A 20,963-nucleotide genomic window follows, 5' to 3' on the forward strand; every position below is an offset into this window, starting at 1 on the left:
CACCTTGATAGAGGGGGCTGTAGCTAGTTTCCTCTCTCTTGGAGTAGACAACTTCACTTACACTCATAGTTTGCCATGTACTGCCATCACCAAATGTGGCTGCATGCAGGTGCATCCATTGAGAAAAAATTTAGCCATGTCACAACTGTGGCAGGGATGAAGTAGATGTTCTTCGTGTTTCACTTTTGCAGTCATTACATCTGGGTTATCTGCCTGCATGTAGCCCTCAGCCGGCCTGAATACCAGAGTCTTGGATTCCTGCATCAGATGCGGTCTCCTCTTCCATGACGTCAGGTCGTCCGGGGTATAAAACATGCAGCTGACACCATTACATCAGTCTTTCTTGCCGTGCAGTGCCCAAAGCAAAAGCATTTTGCAAGTGCCAGTCGGCCGACTCCTGAAATTTTTTTTTTTCGAGTTTCAGAACCAAAGTCTTCAGAAAAGCTAAGTACCCCATTGGGGATCCTTTTTTCATGCTCTTAAACCGATGTCGGTAAATGTTAACAATTGTATTACCTGTGGAAAACAAATACCTCATAAAGATTTTCATTTGTAGTGCATTCCTTGCTTAGGCCCAGACCACGACATCCCTCGCTGCTGGTTTTGTGCCTTATTCAACCCCCGAACTATTTGTCGTTGGGCTATTTTTGCAGCAAATTATTTTGGTATTTGGTTTAACTATCCAGAAATGGCTTCGGTAAGCCACCCAACTACCGATATTCCGAAAAAACGTAATGATAAAGACAGAGACATACCACATAGGTCCAAAACTGCCGCCGACACTTCCGTTAAGCTAGTCACCAGTTCGCCTGTACTCAGTGAGGCGCTTTCACAGCCCCTGATACCCGCTACTTTAGATTCACAGGCCTCTGCTGAGACCCTTTTGTAGTCCAGTATGCTGCGAGATGCTTCTTCGACTATGGAACCTGCTGATGTCTCTACCTTGGATGGGTCCAGAATCGCTTTGCAGGCACCGGCTTCTGAGGGTGTATTCAGGCCTACAGACTTGCATTTCAAACCAATGCCATCATCATCTTCAAGGCCTAAATCCTGACCCACGCCTAGAAAACCGACGTCCAAACCACATGGTCAGGACCATATGCCTAAAAAACAAATGATAAGAATAGCTGAAGATCTTATTACTTTAATTAGGGGAAGCCAGCCTTCCCCCTCTAAAAGACCTAGAACTGATTTTCCTTCTGATTCTTTTGATCAGGATTCTGAAATTTCTGTTACTTCTGGTTACCAGGATTTGCCCTTATCTAACTATGAGGATTCTGATGCAGAGGATTCCATTCCCTCTGTTTCCCCTCCAGAAGATTTTTCTTTTGGTGAAACCTTGTACTCTCTTAGGCAGCATTTCCACTGGGAAAGCCAAGATTACTCTGACTCCAAAAAGAGGCTTAGGGAATTCTTACTCCCGTCCCTCAACACAGGCCTTTAGCTATCCCTCCTGTTCTGGACATTGTAGATGATGCCTTCTTGGACTCTAGCCTGGCCCCAGATTCTTTACCTCCAGCTCCCAGAAAACCTGACTGGTATTACGGAGTACCTGACTCTCACAAGTTTCTCTTCAAGAATCCTACTGGGGATCCAGAGACCATTTACCAAGGACCAAAAGGCATTAAGGCTACTACTGCTAAAAACCTACCCCCTCTGATGGAGATTCCAGGGCCTTGGACAGATGGGGTAAGAAGGTATACACTTCTGCTACTTTGGCCATTAGGGCCTTAAACTGCCAGTTCCATATTTTAAAGTATCAACAGCATGTTATGGGACTACTTAAACAGAAAATTATGTTGATTCCTGACTGTGCTGAACATAAAGAATTACAAGATTTAATGCATTCTGCTGAGCAAGTTGGTAAACATACTTTGCAATGTGGTTTTGATTCTTTATAAGCATCTTGCTGGGCTGCTGTCACTGGGTCTGTACTTAAAAGGCATGCTTGGCTTAAGGAGCAAAACTTGCCAGATCATGTTAAAGCTAAATTACTGGATGCTCCCTTAAACCAAGACCGCCTGTTTGGCAACAAAGCAGAAGAAGTCCTTAAAAAGATCGAGGAAAAAGCTAAATCTTTGCAAACTGTTACAAACAAGTACAGCCTCCCAGATTTAGTAGGCATTGGCCTTCTAAGAATTGGTCCTTTCCAGTCTCTTCCAGGCCTTCTCAGCCCAAACCCAGGAACAGCAGACCACCTAGGCTATAGTCTCAGGGTACACACAGGCCTAAGCAGTGGGGGGCTCCGACTTCCAAAGCCGGAAGTAGTAAGACTCGCCCCTATGGAAAAATGTCACAATGACTTAACCTTAACCCTTCCAAGCCCTGCTCAACTGCCTGCTCCTTTAGGGGGAACGATCGCCCTGCATGCAAAAAATTGGAAATTCATTACCCAGGACAAATGGGTTTTAAATGTAGTTTTCCAAGGATACAGATTCCACTTTCACACCCTACCAACCCCAAACGGTTGACCAGACCTACCCCCAAATCAGTGGGCAGAGGCTCAACAGCAGGTTATCTCTCTAAGTATCAGGGCTATTCAGCCTGTCCCAGCAGAAGAAAGGGGACAAGGTTTTTACTCAAGACTTTCCTGGTACCCAGAAAAGGCAACTCCTGGTATCCTATCCTGGACCTCTCTATTCTAAACACCTTTTTGGTAATCCAAAAATTCAAAATGCTAACTCTTCAACAGCTGCTTCTTATGCTAGGCAAAGATGCCTGGTTGGCAACATTGGACTTAAAGGAAGCTTACCTGCACATTCTAATAAGGGAATCTTGCAGAAAATATCTACGCTTCAGCGCAGGCTCCATGTTCTATCAGTTCTCTGCACTTCCCTTTGGCTTATCTACTGTGCCCAGGGTATTCACAGAGTGTCTGGTTCCAGCCATTTCATTTTGCAGGCAGAGAAATATTCAAATATACCCATACCTGGACAATTGTCTGATTCAGGCAGAAAGCCAGGACATGCTATTAAAACATCTGGCATTTGTAAAGAAACTTCTAAACTTGCTGGGGTACACCATAAACGAAAGGAAATCTCATCTAGTACCCTGCCAAGAAATTGTATTCCTGGGAGCAAGCTTGAACACAACTTCCCAGATGGCTTACCTCACGCTAGAGAAACAAGTTTATTTGACAGCCTACTTCAAACTACTGGCCGCAAAGACCCACCTATCTGCAAGGAAAATCCTGTAAGCCCTGGGGTTCATGGCCTCTTGCATTCTACTAATTCCATATGCAAGACTGCATATGAGGAAACTACAATAGTATCTAAAAAGCCTATGGTGTCTACATTCTCAGGACCTGGAATCAATGATTCCTATCATTCCTTGTATAAAGACAGAGTTCCTTTGGTGGGCAGAGGCCTGCCACCTCAACAAGGGGCTCCCTTTCAATCTACTCCCTGCCGCCCAAACCCTGACTAGAGACACAGCATGGGAAGCTCACTTGGCAGGGTGGTGCATTTAGGGCAAATGGAACCAAGTCAGATGCACCTGCATATCAACCAAAAAGAAATGTTAGCTGTACAGAATTCCCTGACAGCCTTCAAAGACAACATCCTTCCAGGACAATTATTGGTAAAGACAAACAACACCACATTTATGTAGTACATAAACAAGCAGGGGGGAACCCACTCGTACCCTCTCTGCAGACTAGCCATGGCTCTGTGGAACACAGCCTTGAGCTACCAAGTGCACCCGCAAGCTCAGTTCCTGCCAGGCAAGCTAGATTCACTGGCAGACGACCTAAGCAGAAATCTCATGGACCTACACGAATGGAAACTGGAACCAAAAATATTCAACCTCTTGAGGAACAAATGGGTGAGTCCAGAGATAGACCTGTTTGCCTCCCCTCAGAACTACCAGTTGGACAACTTCTGGACAAGGACTCCCCACAGTCAAGCTTGGAAAGTGGATGCCCTGTCCTTTACCGGGGAAAGCCTCTCAGCTTATGCCTTTCACCCTCTGCCTCTCCTCTCGAAGGTTCTGCTAAAGATCAAACAGGACAAACCACGGACAATATTAATTGCGCTAGACTGACCTCGCCAGCACTGGTACCCCCTCTTGCACAGTATGATACTGCTGGATCCATGGCACCTACCTCAAACACTGTCCCTGCTGTCCCAGCAGGCGGGCCAGATTCTGCACCCTCAGCTTCAAACCCTGAACCTTGTAGCCTGGCTAATTCCTTGAGCTCTCCAATAGCATCTGTCAGCAAGGCAGATGCTAGATGTCATTCTGGAAGCAAGAAGACATAGTACTAGAAAATCCTATGCTGAAAAGTGGAAAAGATACTGTTCCTGGAGCCAGACTCAGGGGATGGGCACTACAGTGCCCAGCTTACCAGATATTCTTCAGTATTTAACATAAGTGCTCCACAGGGGCCTATCCTTCTCGTCAATTAAAATTCATGCCTCTGCCATTTCAGCACATTATAATACTGAACCACCCCTCTTCTCTCACCCCCTGTTAAAGCAATTCCTCAGAGGGGCGAAAAATTTAAGACCCCCCCCCCAGGTGAGCCCCTACTCTAGCCTGGGACCTTAACTTTGTATTGGAAAAGCTCACTCTCCCTCCATTTGAACCAGCTGAAACTGCAGAGTTGAAATTCCTTACTTGGAAAACAGCCTTCCTTCTAGCCATCACTTCAGCAAGAAGAGTGTCTGAATTGCAGGCCCTCATGGCAGTGGAGCCCCTCATTATCTTCCATGCAGACAGGGTTTCCCTCAGGACCAATCCTTCCTTCATGCCCAAGCTTGTGTCTAGTGTGGCCCTAAATCAGTCCATTCATTGGCCTACTTTTTTCCCCGAATCCAGAAAACAAAGGAGAGAGAATGCTGCACTCTTTGGACATGCACAGACAACTTAGATTTTATTTGGACTGGACTAAGACTCAGAAAATCTGAACAGCTGCTAGTTGGCTTTGCTGCAGGGGCAGAGGGGAAGGCCATTTCAAAGCAAACCATTTCTAAATGGATATCCCATTGCATTCATTTTTGCTATAAGCACCATGGAAAACCTACCCCACAGGGGATTAGATCACATTCCACCAGGGCTGCATCTACCCCTACAGCCTTTCTCAGAGGAGTCCCTACCAGGGACATCCTAGAGGCTGCTATACCTACACCAAGCATTACCGCATGCCTAGTTTTGTAAATCCAGAGCTAGTTTTGCCACTGCAGCTTTGCAGGGCTTAATAGCTGTCCCTAATGCTCTCTAACTCCCTCCTTCCTTCTTTAGCTTTGGGAATCAACCCAAATGTAATGACTGCAACAGTGAAACACGAAGAACATAGTACAGTTGTGTACACTTACCCTAAATGTAGATGTTAGTGTATTCACTGTTGCAGTCCTGGTTACCCTCCCTCCAGCCCCCTGACTTCTCTTGGCTCTACCTTTCCTTCTTGTTTGGTGTATTTGTGCTTTTTGGTGTATTTGCTTTTTGTTGGAGGTGTAACATAACATACATTTGCTTCCCATTATGGGAGCATCTGACATCTGGGGCAAGAAAAACTGATGTAATGGCATCGGCTGCATGTTTTATACCCCTGATGTCATGGAAGAGGAGACAGCATCTGACGCAGGAATCCAAGACTCTGGTATTCAGGCCGGCTGAGGGCTACCTGCAGGCAGAGAACCCAAATGTAATGACTGCAACAGTGAATTCACTCGAACATCTACATTTATGGTAAGTGTACACAACTGTACTATATGTTTATAATCGAAAGAGCCCTAACACCCTGCAGCAGTTGGCACCACTTCCCTTGGCATTCAACATTTGCCTTCCAGGGGAGCAAATGGGCTAGTAGGCACATCATTGAGAAGGAGCGGATGGGTCAGCATGGCAGCTTGCTGGCCATCATGGAGGTCGGGGACCAAATTAAAAAAAAAAAAAAAAAAAACTACAGAGAGTACTGGAGGTTTTTGGCAGGGCACAAACATTTTCATTTGCACTCCTTGCCTTTCAATCTGTCTACTGTGTCCATAATGTCCACCAAATGCATAGAACAATGTTCAGCCAACTCAGAAACCAGGTGATCTTTATTTAACCATACCTGGATGACTGATTCTTGCCACCTTTCTGGGAAAGATGCAGAATGTTCTGAGATGCTTCATTCTTTGCCTGACCAGCCCTAGGACTTTCTCTGAACTTTCCCAAGTTGAGTTCACCTCTGGAAAAGGCAAATATCTTTTGGGTAGCCTTAGTAGCTTACAAGACACTGAAAGGAGCATTTTGTTACTACCAGAAAACTGTTTCAACCAATTGGTTAGTTCTTTTCAAAATTGTCCCAGAGATCAGTCCTATCATCACATGTGTTCTTTAAAGCCATAGGCTATATGGCAGCCCTCTATCCTGACAGTGTCCCTGGTCAGGGTACACTTGAAGAAGACCATGTTCTAGCAGATCCCACATAGGTATAACACAGTCCTCCATTAGTTAAACACTCATCCTTAGTTCCATTTTAAGAATGAATATAGGTTGCAGATCTGTAACTGGTGAGCAACCAGGGAATGCTGCTATAAACCATAGAATTTCCAGACTGTGACCATACATGCTGTTAGTGTTGTCTGGGGCACATGTCGTTGTCATATTATGATATAGCAACTTAAAAGAAATTATGACCTTCGTTTTAGCTGTAAGAATTTTCAAAGCAATGCGATATCTAAACCGGCAGAGTGATACCTAGTCATACCAGCTGTGCAGATTAGCAGTGAAAGCTGAAACAAAGCCATCCTACACAGACTCTATTTACAGGCTTTCTGCATTGTTTCAGATGTGAATAAAATGTCAGATAAGCTAAGCTGCTCCAGAATGAACAACCTAATAGGAAACTGAATCCCAGTGTTTTTCAGAGCTCGGTGGAGAAATGGAGAGTCCCAGTGATTAGACTTATTTGCTACTCAGAAGAACTGCCAGCTGAACAAATTTTCTTTCACATACCAATGCTATGAATGTGGGCAGTGAATTCCTGTTCTATTCCCTGGAGGTGAGATCTCCTTTTCACATTCCATCACATTCATATGATCTCTAAAGTGTTGCAGAAGACATGAACAGGCAAAGCCAGACTAATTTTTAAAGGTCCTTCTGTGACCAAGACAACAGCTTTTCTGCCAGCAACTCCAGTTGAGCAAAAAATAACAGCTGCAGATGTTCGTCATATTGATCACTGCTGCAGTAGCCTTAGTTGTATGTTATATCCTGCACAGGATACAACAGCTGACCAGTTTCCAGTGCTTCTGGACACCTTCCATGCATGCAAACCATCAGTACATTTGAGCTGAGCTGACTAACAAGACAGGTTTATGCACCAAGCCCTTCAGAACAGACACAGAAGACTGTGCTCCTCTGAGGCTTTCGAAGATCAGTGGTCCACATTTGCTGTCCTTTGCTGGGCAGATAAGTTTTCTTTGGGGAAAAAACATTTTTTTTGTTAATACTTTCTCGCTCAGGCAGAAAAGTTATTTTTAAGCTAGGAGTTTTTTTTAACGGACTGTCATGAGACTGTATTACACCTTTAAATGAGAGCACACTTTTTTCATGTCAGTATAGACATTGTTTTAAGTAATTAAAAAACATTTTTTCTCTGTAGAAAAAAGTTTATTTTACATACTGGGACTGGTGAACTGTTTTTAAAGTGCTTTTTTTGCTGTGTTTTTGAGTGGAAAAAGTGACTTTTAATTTTTACAAACCTATGCTGTTTGTTTTCCCCAGGAAAGATGCACCATTTTCAGCTTGACCAAGGAACAAGCTACCTGTCCCAAAGCCAGGCCTTCTTACAACCACAGAAAGAAAAAGTTAATCAAAACAGCCATTGCCACCACAGCAGGCTAGCATTTTGCCACAGCCACAGGTGGGTGACTGCTGTGACCATTGTCTGTTCCTCAGACCACTCATCTTTTACCACAGATCCCTTTGGTGTAGTACCTACAGCCACTGTGGACTTGGGGCTAGCCAGATGCTCTGCTGCTGTTGGAGTCCCCTAAGTGGGCAAGGGAGAGCCACTCTTGTCAGTCCTAGGAGAGGGAATAAGGAAGACTTCCCTGTTTGGTCAGGATGTTGTGTGTTGTGCTCATTCTTGGGGAAGCTGCTGCTGCCATTAATAACACTGTTGGCCTCATTTTTACAGTCAAAAAGAAACTGAAAACTAAATGTATCTTCTACTCCTCAAATTTCTGTAGGTAGGAGTAGTTTACTAGGCCTGGCTCAGGGTTTAATTCAGGATATTGATCTTTCTTATGAAGTGGTTTCTTGTAAAAGAATGAGGGGATACCTCTTTTCCTGAGAAGATTTAATATTCTGAATCTGGACTGAAGACAAAGGGATAGATGCAGGGTTTTCTCATCAGATTTCTGATTCAGACTCAGATGAGAGCTTCTTCCTGTGGGGATTTCTCTTTCTCTGAGATTATTTCCAGAATGTCCCATTGTTTTTAGTGGGGTGGCTCCCTCAAAAAATAATATGAAGGAATTTCCAGAACCTTCACCAATTCCTCCAGTTCTGTCAGCTTTGATGGATGTGTGTCTGTGTCTGTGCGTGCACACTTTTCCAGATAGTCAGCCAGCTGCCCCTAAAAAGGCAGATAGAATGTGTTACAGTTCCTCAGTTTTTACGTTTTTATGTACTCTTCCCAAGCCTGACACAGCACCTATAGCTTTAATTAACCCTACTGCTGCTAAATATTTAGTTAATTCCAATCCTACTCTTTCTGTTAAGAATGGGAAGATTATTGATAAGTATAGGGAAAAAATGTATGCTTCTGCAACTTTGACTTTCAGAATTTTGAATTGTCAGGCTCCTATGTTAGTTTATTTTGGCTAATTGTGAAATTATGAGGGATGTTTTGTCTCTATTATTTGTTGAGGAAAAATGTACTTTGAATTTAGTTTGTTCAGTTGTACAAGTCCGTACTCCCAGATTACAGTGTGTACATGACTCAGTTAATACTTCTTCCAGGGCTATGATTATTGGTACTGTTTTGAAGAGCTTTGCCTGGCTGTGTTCTCAGAATCTCCCAGGTGATGTAAAGAAGTAGATTTTAAATTCAACTTTGGAAAGAGATTTATTTTTTGGTTCCTCTGCTGCAGGAGTGAGCAGAAAATGTGATAAAAAGAGTAAGTTGATACAATGAATCCCTAAGATTTGTCAGTCCTCCTTTTCCAAATGTTCTAAGGGATTCTCTAACTTTTCATCCATTTTTTGCAAAAAAAACAAAATAAAAGTCTCACCAACATCCAGGTAGACAGAAGTTTAAGAGGAAATGGCAAGGAATTTCCAAAAGCATTTCAGAAAGCCCCCAAAACCAAGGACAGTCCAACAATTCAGAATGATTATTCAAGGGACCTTACCCTCCCCCAACTGTGGCAGCCCCTTTTCTCTTCCAGAAAGTCTGAGACTTCACCTTTTTATTGGCAAGAGATAGTTTCAGACAAAAGGGCTCTGAAGATTATTCAAGGAGGCTGCTGATGACAGTGAGAGGAATTTCGTCTATTCTGTTGGGTAGTTCCTTATCCAACAGACCAGACCTGGCTCTCTTATTTCCACCTCTCCGTCATCACATACTGCTGTCCCAAGGAGTGATAAAACCAGTTCTTCCTTCCCAGGTGGGGAAAGATTTTATTCAAGGATGTTTTTAGTGCCAAAAAAAGAAAGTAGATGCTTGGTTCTTGATCTTTCTTTCCTAAACTTGTTTGTGATGGTGCCCAAGTTCAAAATTGTAACTTCACAATCTGCTGCCTCTTCTTCCTCATTCATGTTTCCTGGTAACACTAGATTTAAAAGATGCTTATCACATCGCTGTTCATCCAGACATCAGGTGTTTTTTAAGGTTTTGTATGTCTGAATCACCTTATCAGTTCTCTGCCTTACCATTTGGATTATCCACTGCATGAGGACTGTTCACAAAGTGTCTCCAGTTATAGCTCATTGCAGGCTACAGCATATCTACATTTTTCCATATTTTAGATGACTTGCTTACCTTTGCAGAGTCTTTTTCAAACTGCCAGGAATGTTTCACTTGGATGAGAGAACTCTTACAAAAGCTGGGGTTCCAAGAGAACATTCAAACTTCTCTTTACTCCTTCACATAGGATTATGTTTCTTTGGTGTCAGCTAGACACGTCATTTCAAAGAGCTTTTCTTCCTCGGGGAAAAATTGGATCTCTATTTAAGGTGTTCCACCCAGACTTCAGCCACTGTGAGTAAGTATCTCAGGATTTTGGGTTTCATGGCATCTGTGGTTCTCATAATACCGCTGGCAAGACTCCACATGAGAAAGATACAGTGGTATCTGAAGTCTCTTTGCTCCCAGCACTAACATCCTTTGACTTTTTTCAAATCCCAGTGCCAGGGTTTGTCAGAATAGAAATCACTTGGAGACAGCAAATATCATTAAATCTGGGTCTCCCCTTCTCCCTCCCATTTCCAAACCAGTCAGTCACCACAGACACCTCAGACTTTGTTTGGGGAACATTTTCAAGAGGGATAAAAGTGCAAGTTGTCTGGGACACCAAGGACAGATGCAAGCACATAAATATAAAAGAGATGCTTGCCCTGATCTCAACTCAGGTTGATACAGACATTACCACAGCCATGTGATACATCATGCTTTTTCATGTCAAAATGTTTTTTTTAAAGAGGTTTTGCATAAGCAGCTCCAAGAAAACTGGTGGCTCCTCCTTAGGATATTAATTTTGCATTAGAGAAGCTAATATTTGCCCCATTTGAACCAGCTAACCTGGCTGAATTGAGGTTCTTAACAGTTTTACTGATTGCTTTAACCTCTGCAAGAAGAGTATTGAGTTGCTCTTATGGTGAGTCAACCCTGTTTCATTTTCCACAGAGACAGGCTTTTTTGAGAACTAATCCTTTTTTTATACCTAAAGTGGTATCCGAATTTACTTAAAGCCAAACTGTCCATTGCCCCATTTTCTTTTCTGAACCTAAAAATGTGGGAAAAAGGATACTCCATACCTCTGATGTTCACAGGGTTTACCTTTACAAAGGCGAAACACACTCGTGCAATTGCTCATATGAACAAATCGTAACTTCAAAAAACAAAACCGCGACAGTTTCCAGTGTTTGAAAATCAGCAAATCGAAATGCAGATTTGCTGATTTTTGAACATAAATGTTGAAAAAAAATGTAATCAAGTGTAAAGCAGGGGGCAAGCACCCCCCACACCCCCTACTTTAATATTCTAACTCCGAGGTTTCACTACAGTGGCTAAAGGGACCATTTTCCGATCCCCACTGTAATGCAATCCACCCCAAAATGCCGAATCTGCAATGAGCGAATGTCACTGTGCATTCGCTCATTGCACATTCAAACCTTTTTGCGTTCGACGTTTGCAAACTTTGCAAACGTCCTTTCGAACATTTGCTGTTCGCCCGTGTGCAAAACGCACACTTGAAGGTAAACCTGTCCACAGAAACTCTCATACTATCTCAGCAGAACTGAATCTTTCAAATCGGTTGTTCATTTCTTGTGAAGGTAAGAGGAAGGGACAACCTTTCAAAGCTGACTATTTCCTTTGGAGGAGGGACTTGGGATACCAGTATGTGATCCGAGGGACAGGAGTACCTAACACCATTGATGGGTGGCAAAGTTTAAATTGGGGAGGAGGATCCAGTTATAATGGGAAGGCATTATGGACATCTGCAGTGACACAGATCACAGAGGTCCATAATGTCTTCCCCATATAACTGCGGGGGGGGGGGGCTTCAGACTAATACAAATGCCTTCATAGTTGGCTGACCGTGAGGGCATAAAGAACCCTCGTGGCTGTCTGAATAATGGCCTGTCAAGATAGCTGTCATTGTTAAACCAAGTGAAATCCCTGGATAAGGGAATGAATGGCCTATGTCCATAGGAGGATGCTAGATGGTTCGCAGGCATGAGGGCAAAAAACAGGAAAAAAGTATTAAACTAATATTAATAAAATAATTTTCATCATAGTTAAAACAAACAAGAATATCAAGATTTCACAATTTCTGGAAAACATTGTAAGCTTTCTAATAAAAATGTGCTTATAGAATGCAGCACAGTATCAAAAAAAAGAGAGAGGAAGTAGTCATTTCTTGAGTGCATTGACCCCCCCCCCCCCCATGGTCTGCCTTTCCAAAAATGACCTGATCTGAGGGTTAATAAAAACACATTAGTTCCTTGAAAGCTTTATAGACAGGACTGAGGGTATTATTTGACCCTAGCTGAGGTATACTTACTAATAACCTACTTACTAATAAAATAAATGAAAATGGTGCAAGCTGGTGTCCCTTTCAAGCCATACATCATGCCCGGCATCTAGACCCACTGAGAGAGACCAGCTGTGGTCTGAGGATGCCTGTAAAGCTCTGGATATAAAACCAGAATGGTGGATAAATGTGTTGTCCCTGTGGATGAACAGTCTTACTACAGCAGTGATCCTACACTGTGAACATCTGCTGTTATAGCATCTATACTGACACAGCTGTACTTTGTTTCCAAACTTCTGCAGCTGTCAACCTGCTTGTAATAGTCAGCAGAAGATGAGATTGGGCAGTGTTCCATCAGTGAAGCAGTTGTAGAAGGAGACTAAAGCAGTAGGTCATAAAATGACACCTTTTATATTAGTTGAAGAATAGCACTTTCAAGTCTAACTGCTTATATGATTTTAGGATTCCAGTGGAGCTGGTCGCAAAGTGTAATTTGACGAAGTGGAAATGGTTGACTCACTTGGTTGGGGTTAAGGAAGTTTCTCTTTTTTGCAGCTGTTGTACAATCTTGGAATTGATATTGTTGCATAATAGGTGTGGAGGTGGAGGAGGAGGCTTGCCCTCCCTGCAAAACACCATTTTTATTTTTTTAACTAAACATTCTGTAGATATAAGTTGTTAGATGGAGTATTAGTCAGTATTATGAGTTTGATTGTTTCTTGTATACTACATTTGAAGCTGTTTTAACAAAAATGCTCTGAAACAGAGACTTGTTTAAAATTGCACTATCTGCCTCAGAATTCCTTCAGTGGTTGCCTAATTAAAAATAAATTGTACCCGTGTGGCTGATTATTCACCTTGGCATTTTTTCTACATGTAAGAATTCTGTAACTGATATATTATTCTTCTTTATGCTTTGAGATAGACAAAATACTTTCTTTTTAGTTGTGTTCTTCATAAAGAAATTAACATAAAAAATCAGTGTGTGATGCTGAAAACAAGTATTTAAACAACTGTTGTGCAGACACTAAAATATTTATGCAAGTTGTTTATAAAGTTTATCTCTTGAGTTTTTAGATGGCTCATATGGTAGTGACAGTCTGTTGTAATTTGCTTCTCTTAACCTATTATTTTATTTCTGGTAATTTTAGTGCAGTGTATTAGGAGACTGTGTTTCTTGTGTGTATAAAGTTTTAAATGTTTTTTGAATATAAGGGTAAAGAAAAAGTTTAAAGAATCTGCGTTTTTATAATCTGAACAAGAGTTTTTAGAAAATTTAACATATCCATGATTGTCTCACTGTTGTATTAAGTTGTTGTTTATATTCAGGAATCCTGCATTAGCCACGACTTAGGATATGAAAGATTTTTAATTTCAGATTAGGATGTATTTTCAGGTGTAGTAAAGAGAACCAGATACATTAAAGGTGAGCTGTTATAAAATGTATAACTAGAAAAATTTATTTTATCATAAGGTATTATTTTACTTTAGTAAAAGTTTCTCAACCCCAGCCCCAAGAAGTCCTAACAGCTCTACAGAGTTCAACAGGCTTGACAGTATTTTTATAAAAATCCTATTGTGGATGCCAATGTAACCTCGATGGATACAGCTGAAGTCTCCAGGTTTGTTCCTAGTCCTAATTACCCCCCTCAAAATAGGAAAATTAAAGCCATGGGCATGTTTGGGGGGAAAAAAGGTCTACACATCTGCTATACTGGCCTTCAGTGATGTTAATTGTCAGATGTACCTGGACAAATAACAGGGTAAAGTCTTCAAAAAGTGGGTCTAGCCATGGAAATTAAGGAAGAAACCCAGAAGATATATCTCTAGACTTTCCAGATAACTTAGAAGTTGGGGGACCATATAAAAAAAATCTGGATATGATTTGGCTCCAAAGGATGATGCAAAGGAAAAGTGCATTCATTCTACTAAATGTTAATTTACTAAATGTAAATTCGAGCATGTTGTCTTGATGTGTATATATGCCATATGTATGTATGTTCTACTTCTTTTTACTCTCATGTAATGTATTGTAATGTGGAGCTTTTCTCCCCGGGCCTCCGCTGAAAATGGACCTGTGTCCAGTCTGACTTTCCTGGCAAAAAAATGTAAAATAAAATAAATAAATAAAGTAAATAAATGTAAAGATTGTTAGCTATTTAAATCAGTTTTTAGTGGCTTCTGTCATTTTCTGCAATTTTAATATTTTTGTTTTCTCTGGAATTGAAGCTACAGCCATTGGACAAGTTTTACCCTTTTCACTGCTTTTCAAGTGGTCTGTATAGTGTCAAGCAGATTAATCAGTGTTACTGGATTTATTTGCTCTGATTTTAGTCAGTTTTCAGTCTTTGAGCAGACAGACAACTTTGGTCAACTGTGAGGAGTTATCTAGAGCCTGTTATGTTAAACCTTGTGAAAGATTGGGTGATTGCTCTAGTTCTGTGAAGATAAACACTACTGATGAGAGGACTTGTTTTTGATTGGCTGATTTATTTTCCCTGTTAGTTTAGATTGAACAAGCAGTCAGCCATTGTTGTCTTAGTCTAAAACTCAAAAGCTGAAGTGCCTGTGCGCAAGCTAAAACCAAAGTGACATTTTGACTTAATTTTGCATCTAGGAGACAGAAAAGTACATGTATTCTACTGCACTTGATGTCACCAAGCTATTTAAATGTTTTCTGTATTTTACCATATTTTCTCTGAATCTGAAGTTACAGCTATTAATTGAATGTGCTTTGCTATCTGCACTGCTTTTCAACTGGGTTCTGTGATCTACCTGGCTATTTAAATCATTTGTCATTTTCTGCATTTTTTATTGATTTTCTCTGAATTTGAAGCTACAACTTTTAATTGAATTGATTTTACAGTTTGCACTGCATTTCAAGTGATGTATATGCTGTCAAGTGGATTAATCAATATTGCTCCATTTATTTGTGGCATTTTAACTCACTTTTCAAACTTAGAGTAAACAGTCAACTTGGCCGGCTGTGTGAGTCATCTCGATTGTGGTGGCTAAACTTGGTGAGAGTGGGATGATTTGGTGCAATTCTAGGAGGGTAAACATTATTGTTTTACAGCTTCACCTGTTTTCATGGGCTCTTTCATTTCCCCCATTAATTTATATTGTACAAGCTGTCAGCTGTTGTCTTATTCTAGAATTCTTGGAAGCTGAAGCTTCTGCACGCAAGTTGTAGAATTAAGTGCTGTAATGTTACTGTTGCATTAATGTTGCAGGAAAGTGTGTGGGTAGTCTGTGAGAGAGGTTCATAGGTGTTTACTAGGTCAATGACAACAAAGGCCTTTTTAAGCCTAGCCATGCATCCCAAATATCTGACAGGTTCTCATACCCTTGATAAGTGTAAGCAGGGGCTTGGGAGACAAAACATTTATAAGCAGGGGCCTGGGAAATGAACCATTTACAGGCTGCCTGTGTCTGTTAGAGACCTAGGTGCCAAATCATGGATGAATTTCCTGTTCCCCATCTAATTGTCCAAATTACATTTGAATTGGGTTAGGGAGGAACTCTGCTTCACATGGATGGGGACCCTGTTCCAGAGAGGGGGTAGTCTCTGGGATACATAACTGTCTGTCCACCAGGTCCTATTTATATCACAGGCAAGGTTTAAGTCTTTATAATGAGTAATTCTAGTGCTGTTTATTTTGTGGATGTGCAGGAGGTCCATCAGAATGGGGTCTGAAAATGCCTTGTATACCTGGTATAGATCTCCCTTCAGTAGCCTGTAAGAGACAGAATACAGGGATAGGGCCATGAGGCAGTCTGCATAGGACATGTTACTTGTGCCTCACTAAAAGAATACAGGGCATGTCTGTGGGCATCCCAGTTGTTGGATATGCCTGATTAGGTGCATACCAAAGGGGGCATTGTACTTAATGATGAGTCTGAATACCGAATTTGGTGGAAGAATGACTTCCTTGGATCTAGATGCCATACCTTTGTTTTGTTTATAGGTTGCACAATATAGAATGATTTCCTCACTACTGTAAGCATGCGATGGTCAAAGACTAGATTACTGTCTGTGTGTGTGTGTGTGTGTGTGTGTGTGTGTGTGTGTGTGTGTGTGTGTGTGTGTGTGTCCAAGTCCCTGATAACTGGCTCAACTCATATGGGTGTGTTTTCAGTGTGACACAATAGGGATTTTTTTGTGCGGGGTTGGGAGGAGAGATAAACCAATGTTTCTAGGAAGCTAGCAATATTAGCTGAGGCCAAAAGCTGTTTTTTTTCATTGGTTTCTTTGATTTTGTAACTCAAATGTGTTGCTATGAGCTGTCACTCAAACCTGTAGTCAATAGATGCACTCATAATAATTTATTCAGTCATGTCAAATACTGTACAAATAACTCTTGTATTGTGTATTTTTATACTCAGACTGAATGAAAGTTAGACAACTTGTACACCCTGAGTTGCCAGCCTTATTGCAGTTAGTCTAAAGCAGTGGAACAGTTGCCTGATGCCCCCGGAAAATAAGCTATTACCTTGTCGCTAACTATCTATTTAGCTACGATGGAGGAATCATTCTCATTAAGTCTGTGAGCACCACACAGCTTCACTGCAGTATACAAATACTTGGAAAATTATCACATGCTAAGGTTGTAAAAAAAAAAAAAAACGTCACTACCTACATCTCCAAGGTCAGACAAGACTAAGACTCGGTGGAAATCAACCACTGTAACTTAACACTTGCCACACTTGTCACACCCATAGCTGAGAATCACCAGAAAAAGTCTCTCCCAAACACAGTGTACACACACACACACACACACACACACACACACACACACACACACACACACACACACACACACACACTGCTTATAAAAATGTACTTATGATGGGTGCCTCCATAGTCAGGCACACAGACTTTAACTTGTCAAGACAAAGAAAAGGTGACATTGAGTTGTCTTTCAGGCACCAAGACATCTGATGTTGCAAGGGCTGTCAAGACCATCAAGCCAAACTAGTGTGAGTGCAGAATGCTTGATGGTTCATGTGGGTGTAAATGAACTGACATGCAAAATCCTGAGAGATATGCCAGTGAGGCATTTCCGATGTCTCTGTGCATATCAAACTGCAGGAAAGATGCATATATTGAGAAGAATCTTCACTTCAACAAGAAACATGCCAAGCTGCAAAGAAAAGATTTATTGGTTTCAACTACTGGCAGATTAAATGTCATCATTCAGTGGGGATCTCCAGTATTTTTCAGTTTGAGAGGAGTTGCTGTACAGCACTATTTGCTACACCAAGGATGGCTTGCACCTCTCATTCCAAGGCTCCCACACTTGGTAAAACCCTTGCTTCCCCCATAGTGCCTTTTAAGGCAGAGTCTAGGTGAAGAAGCTCCCTACCTAAAAAGTCAAAAACTGGACAATGTAAGGAAAGCAATTCTCAGTGATTTGAGTTTAAACAATGAATTACCTGACCTTGAGACTGTCCTGCCTTTGGAGCTCATTCATGCATATTATTGCTGAAACTTGTAAGTTCAGAAAGCAGACTCTCTGTACTAGGGCTGTGCAACTACCATGCCTTTTTTTGTTGTATTTTAAAGACCCCGTTACTTCAGTCAAGGTTCCTGTAGACCCACAAACCAAACTAACTGATACACAATTCATAGTAGATTACAGGATCCCCCTTGATGCCCTCTGAAAACCATGTTTGGTTCCTAAATATATGGATGAACTTCAGATAAATAGGAACTCCATCATCTTGGGAAATTTTAACTACCCATCGATAAATTGGGATATCTGCCCTTCAGATTTAAGGTTTGCCTCATAATTCCTTGCTTTCATAAACAAGAACTCCCTTGACCAAATAGTCTGAGAACCCAGTAGAGGAAAAAAGTTGACTTAGTCCTTAGAAGTGCATCTATAATGCATTATCCCACTTGGTATATCTTCAGCAGTTAAGTCTGACTGTAAACTGGCAACCTTCTCTTTTAAAATCTCCAAACCATCAGAGATAAATATCACAGTCCTAAATAATTTCAAACATACTAACCTTCTACAGTTCTGTGATGGTGTCTCAAAATTAAAGTGTAACTGTAACCTCCAAATTGTTGACATGGCTAGTACTTATGTAAGGAAATTGTATGTTCACGTAGATAAATGTGTTAAACAAACTTGGACATTCAAGAGCAGACCAGTCCGATGGCCAACATGCATAGATGAAAAATAACAATACAATAGAAGACAAAAGGCTTCTTAAAATATGCAGCAAAACTAAATACCCATAAATCAAGGTCAGCATTAAATTATTGAAGGTAGTAAAAATACCATCAGGAAAACAAAGGCATCCCCGGAACTTAGACTAGCATTAAAAAATAAGGATAATTACACATCCTTCTTTAGTCATGTCAGGAAATGAAGAGATAATACCATCATTGTTCTGAACTTACTCAAATGGCACCACTTACTTGGATCCAATAGATATCTTAACTTTATAACATGCTTGTTGCAAAGTTTTCCCCAAGACAACTACACAGGCTTCCTGTCATCACAGGTAGAAAAGGTACTTTCCAAAACAAAAATTACATTTTCTGTGGGACCTTATAACATAACCAGCTGCCTGCTGAACAACACTAACCATGCACTGGTGGACTCTCTCCTACAGTTAATCATCCTGAGCGTAGCAACTTGCTTTGATTACAACGTATGTTGCACAGCAGTTTTGATGCCATAGGGCGGCCCCATCACAGACCCCAGAAACTACTGACCCATTTGCATGACAAGCCTCATCTGCAAGGCCAAGGAACGGGTCACAACAAACCTGATAAACTACAGTATTAAAAGTTGTATAAGACTCAACCCCCAGCAGTTTGATTTTAACTTATACATGTTGAAAGTTAGAGCACAGCAAACTGGCTAAAACTAAATGCTAAAAAGTACAATATTGTTGCATTTAGTAAGCAGTCCCTTAACCCAGCTTATAGTATAGATAGCACCATTCTCTAAAATGTCAGTGGAACAACAGGTAGCGCACACATCTTTGCTGCAGAAGAATGTAGGTTCTATTCCCACACTAGGTAGATTGATTGCTGACACTGCAATGCACCATAGGGGGGAGGGTACTGCACTCCTGAGGGCGCCATCTTTCAGATGAGGTGTTAAACTGAGGCTCCATCTCCTTGAGTTGGTGGTAGCTCACGTGGATGTAAAAGATCCCACAGCATCTAATGAAAAGAATAGGTGAAGTTCCTCAATACCCTGGCCAAATTTTCCATAGTAGTAGAGCTACCACCTAGAGTCTCCCCTGAAAAAGAGGTTACTAACCTAGTGGGACTAACCCATTCATCTCTATTATAGTAGACCTTTATTTTCATGATAAAGCAACTGTACAGGGAAATTTGTAAATCTGCTGTTTGAGCAAGCAGCAAGTTGTTGGGTGAGAAAAGGTGTTCATATTTATTCAGTTTTATTTTATTTGTTAACTAGATGCATAAGCTGGTCCTTTCTGCACCTCTTTTAGCCAAAACTCAAGCCACAAATGCAACGATAAATCCAACATGTGGAAATTAAGAGTATATCTGTTCACCCATCATGTTTCTAGGCGGCAGGAGGAAGCAGAGTACTTGGAAAAAAATTCATGGAGACATGGAGGGCAACATTCAAAATTACACAAAGGCAGTGAGTGGAAGTCCAGATTGAACACCTGACACTGGAGTTGAGAGGCAGAGGATCTGATCACTAATCCGCCATTTTCTTAAGTACACCCAGGACAAATTCTGTGTAAGAAAAAAGCAACTAATAAATGTGGAATATCAGACAGTGTGTTAGTGTATAACATTTGCATCCTAAATTGTGCATAATATATTCTGAGTGCAAAAATATGGTTTGACAAGTGTCATATTCCTTCTACTTAAGGTGTTGAACTGTAGAAGCTAATGGTATCCACTTTTTTGTGTGTGTGTGTCGTGATGGGGTTAAAGCTCATATGAGTATGGGGGTTGGGAAGGTGTCCTAATGGTTAAGGTGTTTGCCTTACAAACCCAAGGTGCAGGGTTTGAGTCTCACAAGGGATAATTGGCTAAGCTTAAAAATGGCTCACAAGGGCAGTTAGCCTAGTACTAATCTATGAACCTATGAGTAATTCATTGAGGTCCATAACTATATTGAGGAATGCTGATGAAAGCATATTAAAGCAGTAATGATTATTTTTAATTATTTTTTTCAAGGTGGGCTTTGGCAGAAGGATATGGTGCTTGTCTTCTGAACAAACCGGAGCTGATCAAAGATATGGCAAGACAAGTCAGAAACCAAGTAGAAAACCCTTGTTTTTCAGTATCTCTTAAAATAAGGTAATGCTTTGTTTAAGAAATCCACAACTAGCTGGTAAATTTTGTGGTACTCAAAAAATGTTACATTATACTACAAGTTTTGGATTACTTTAAGGTGTATACCAGATTTGATAAAGGCATTTGCTATGATCTTTGCATATACCAGATGGTAACAAACTGTGCCCATGTGTGATGTACATCTGAATTATGACATTGACACTGCAGGTTTTTATCAAGTGCACTAATTTATTTTTTTACCGGGAAATTCTGACTGGACACGTGTCCTTTTTCAGCGGAGGCCCGGGGAAAACAGCTCCACAGAAAGATATAGTAGATGGTAAAGTAGAGGTGATCATGACATGTAGAAATACAAGAGCAAATTTGGGACAATTGAGTAGTAAGCTCTAAATTACAAACATTGAGAAATAAGAAGTAAAACGCAGTGCTACACATTTTCAAAACAACAACTAGATAACAATAAT

General features: G+C 41.0%; 1 protein-coding gene across 8 annotated transcripts in view; it reads left to right on the forward strand.

Moving 5' to 3' along the window:
- The window catches only part of DUS4L (dihydrouridine synthase 4 like), a 309,040-nt gene that overhangs the window by 100,032 nt on the left and 188,045 nt on the right, over positions 1–20,963 (forward strand). For all 8 annotated transcript variants that reach the window (XM_044088546.1, XM_044088550.1, XM_044088542.1 and 5 more), the window contains one exon: positions 20,380–20,502. In XM_044088546.1, the coding sequence (XP_043944481.1) occupies positions 20,380–20,502 (123 nt within the window). The remainder of the gene's footprint in view (positions 1–20,379; positions 20,503–20,963) is intronic.

Source organism: Protopterus annectens, chromosome 11.part0 (assembly GCF_019279795.1).
Source record: "Protopterus annectens isolate FY-2018-M chromosome 11.part0, PAN1.0, whole genome shotgun sequence".
Classification (NCBI taxonomy): Eukaryota; Metazoa; Chordata; order Ceratodontiformes; family Protopteridae; genus Protopterus; species Protopterus annectens.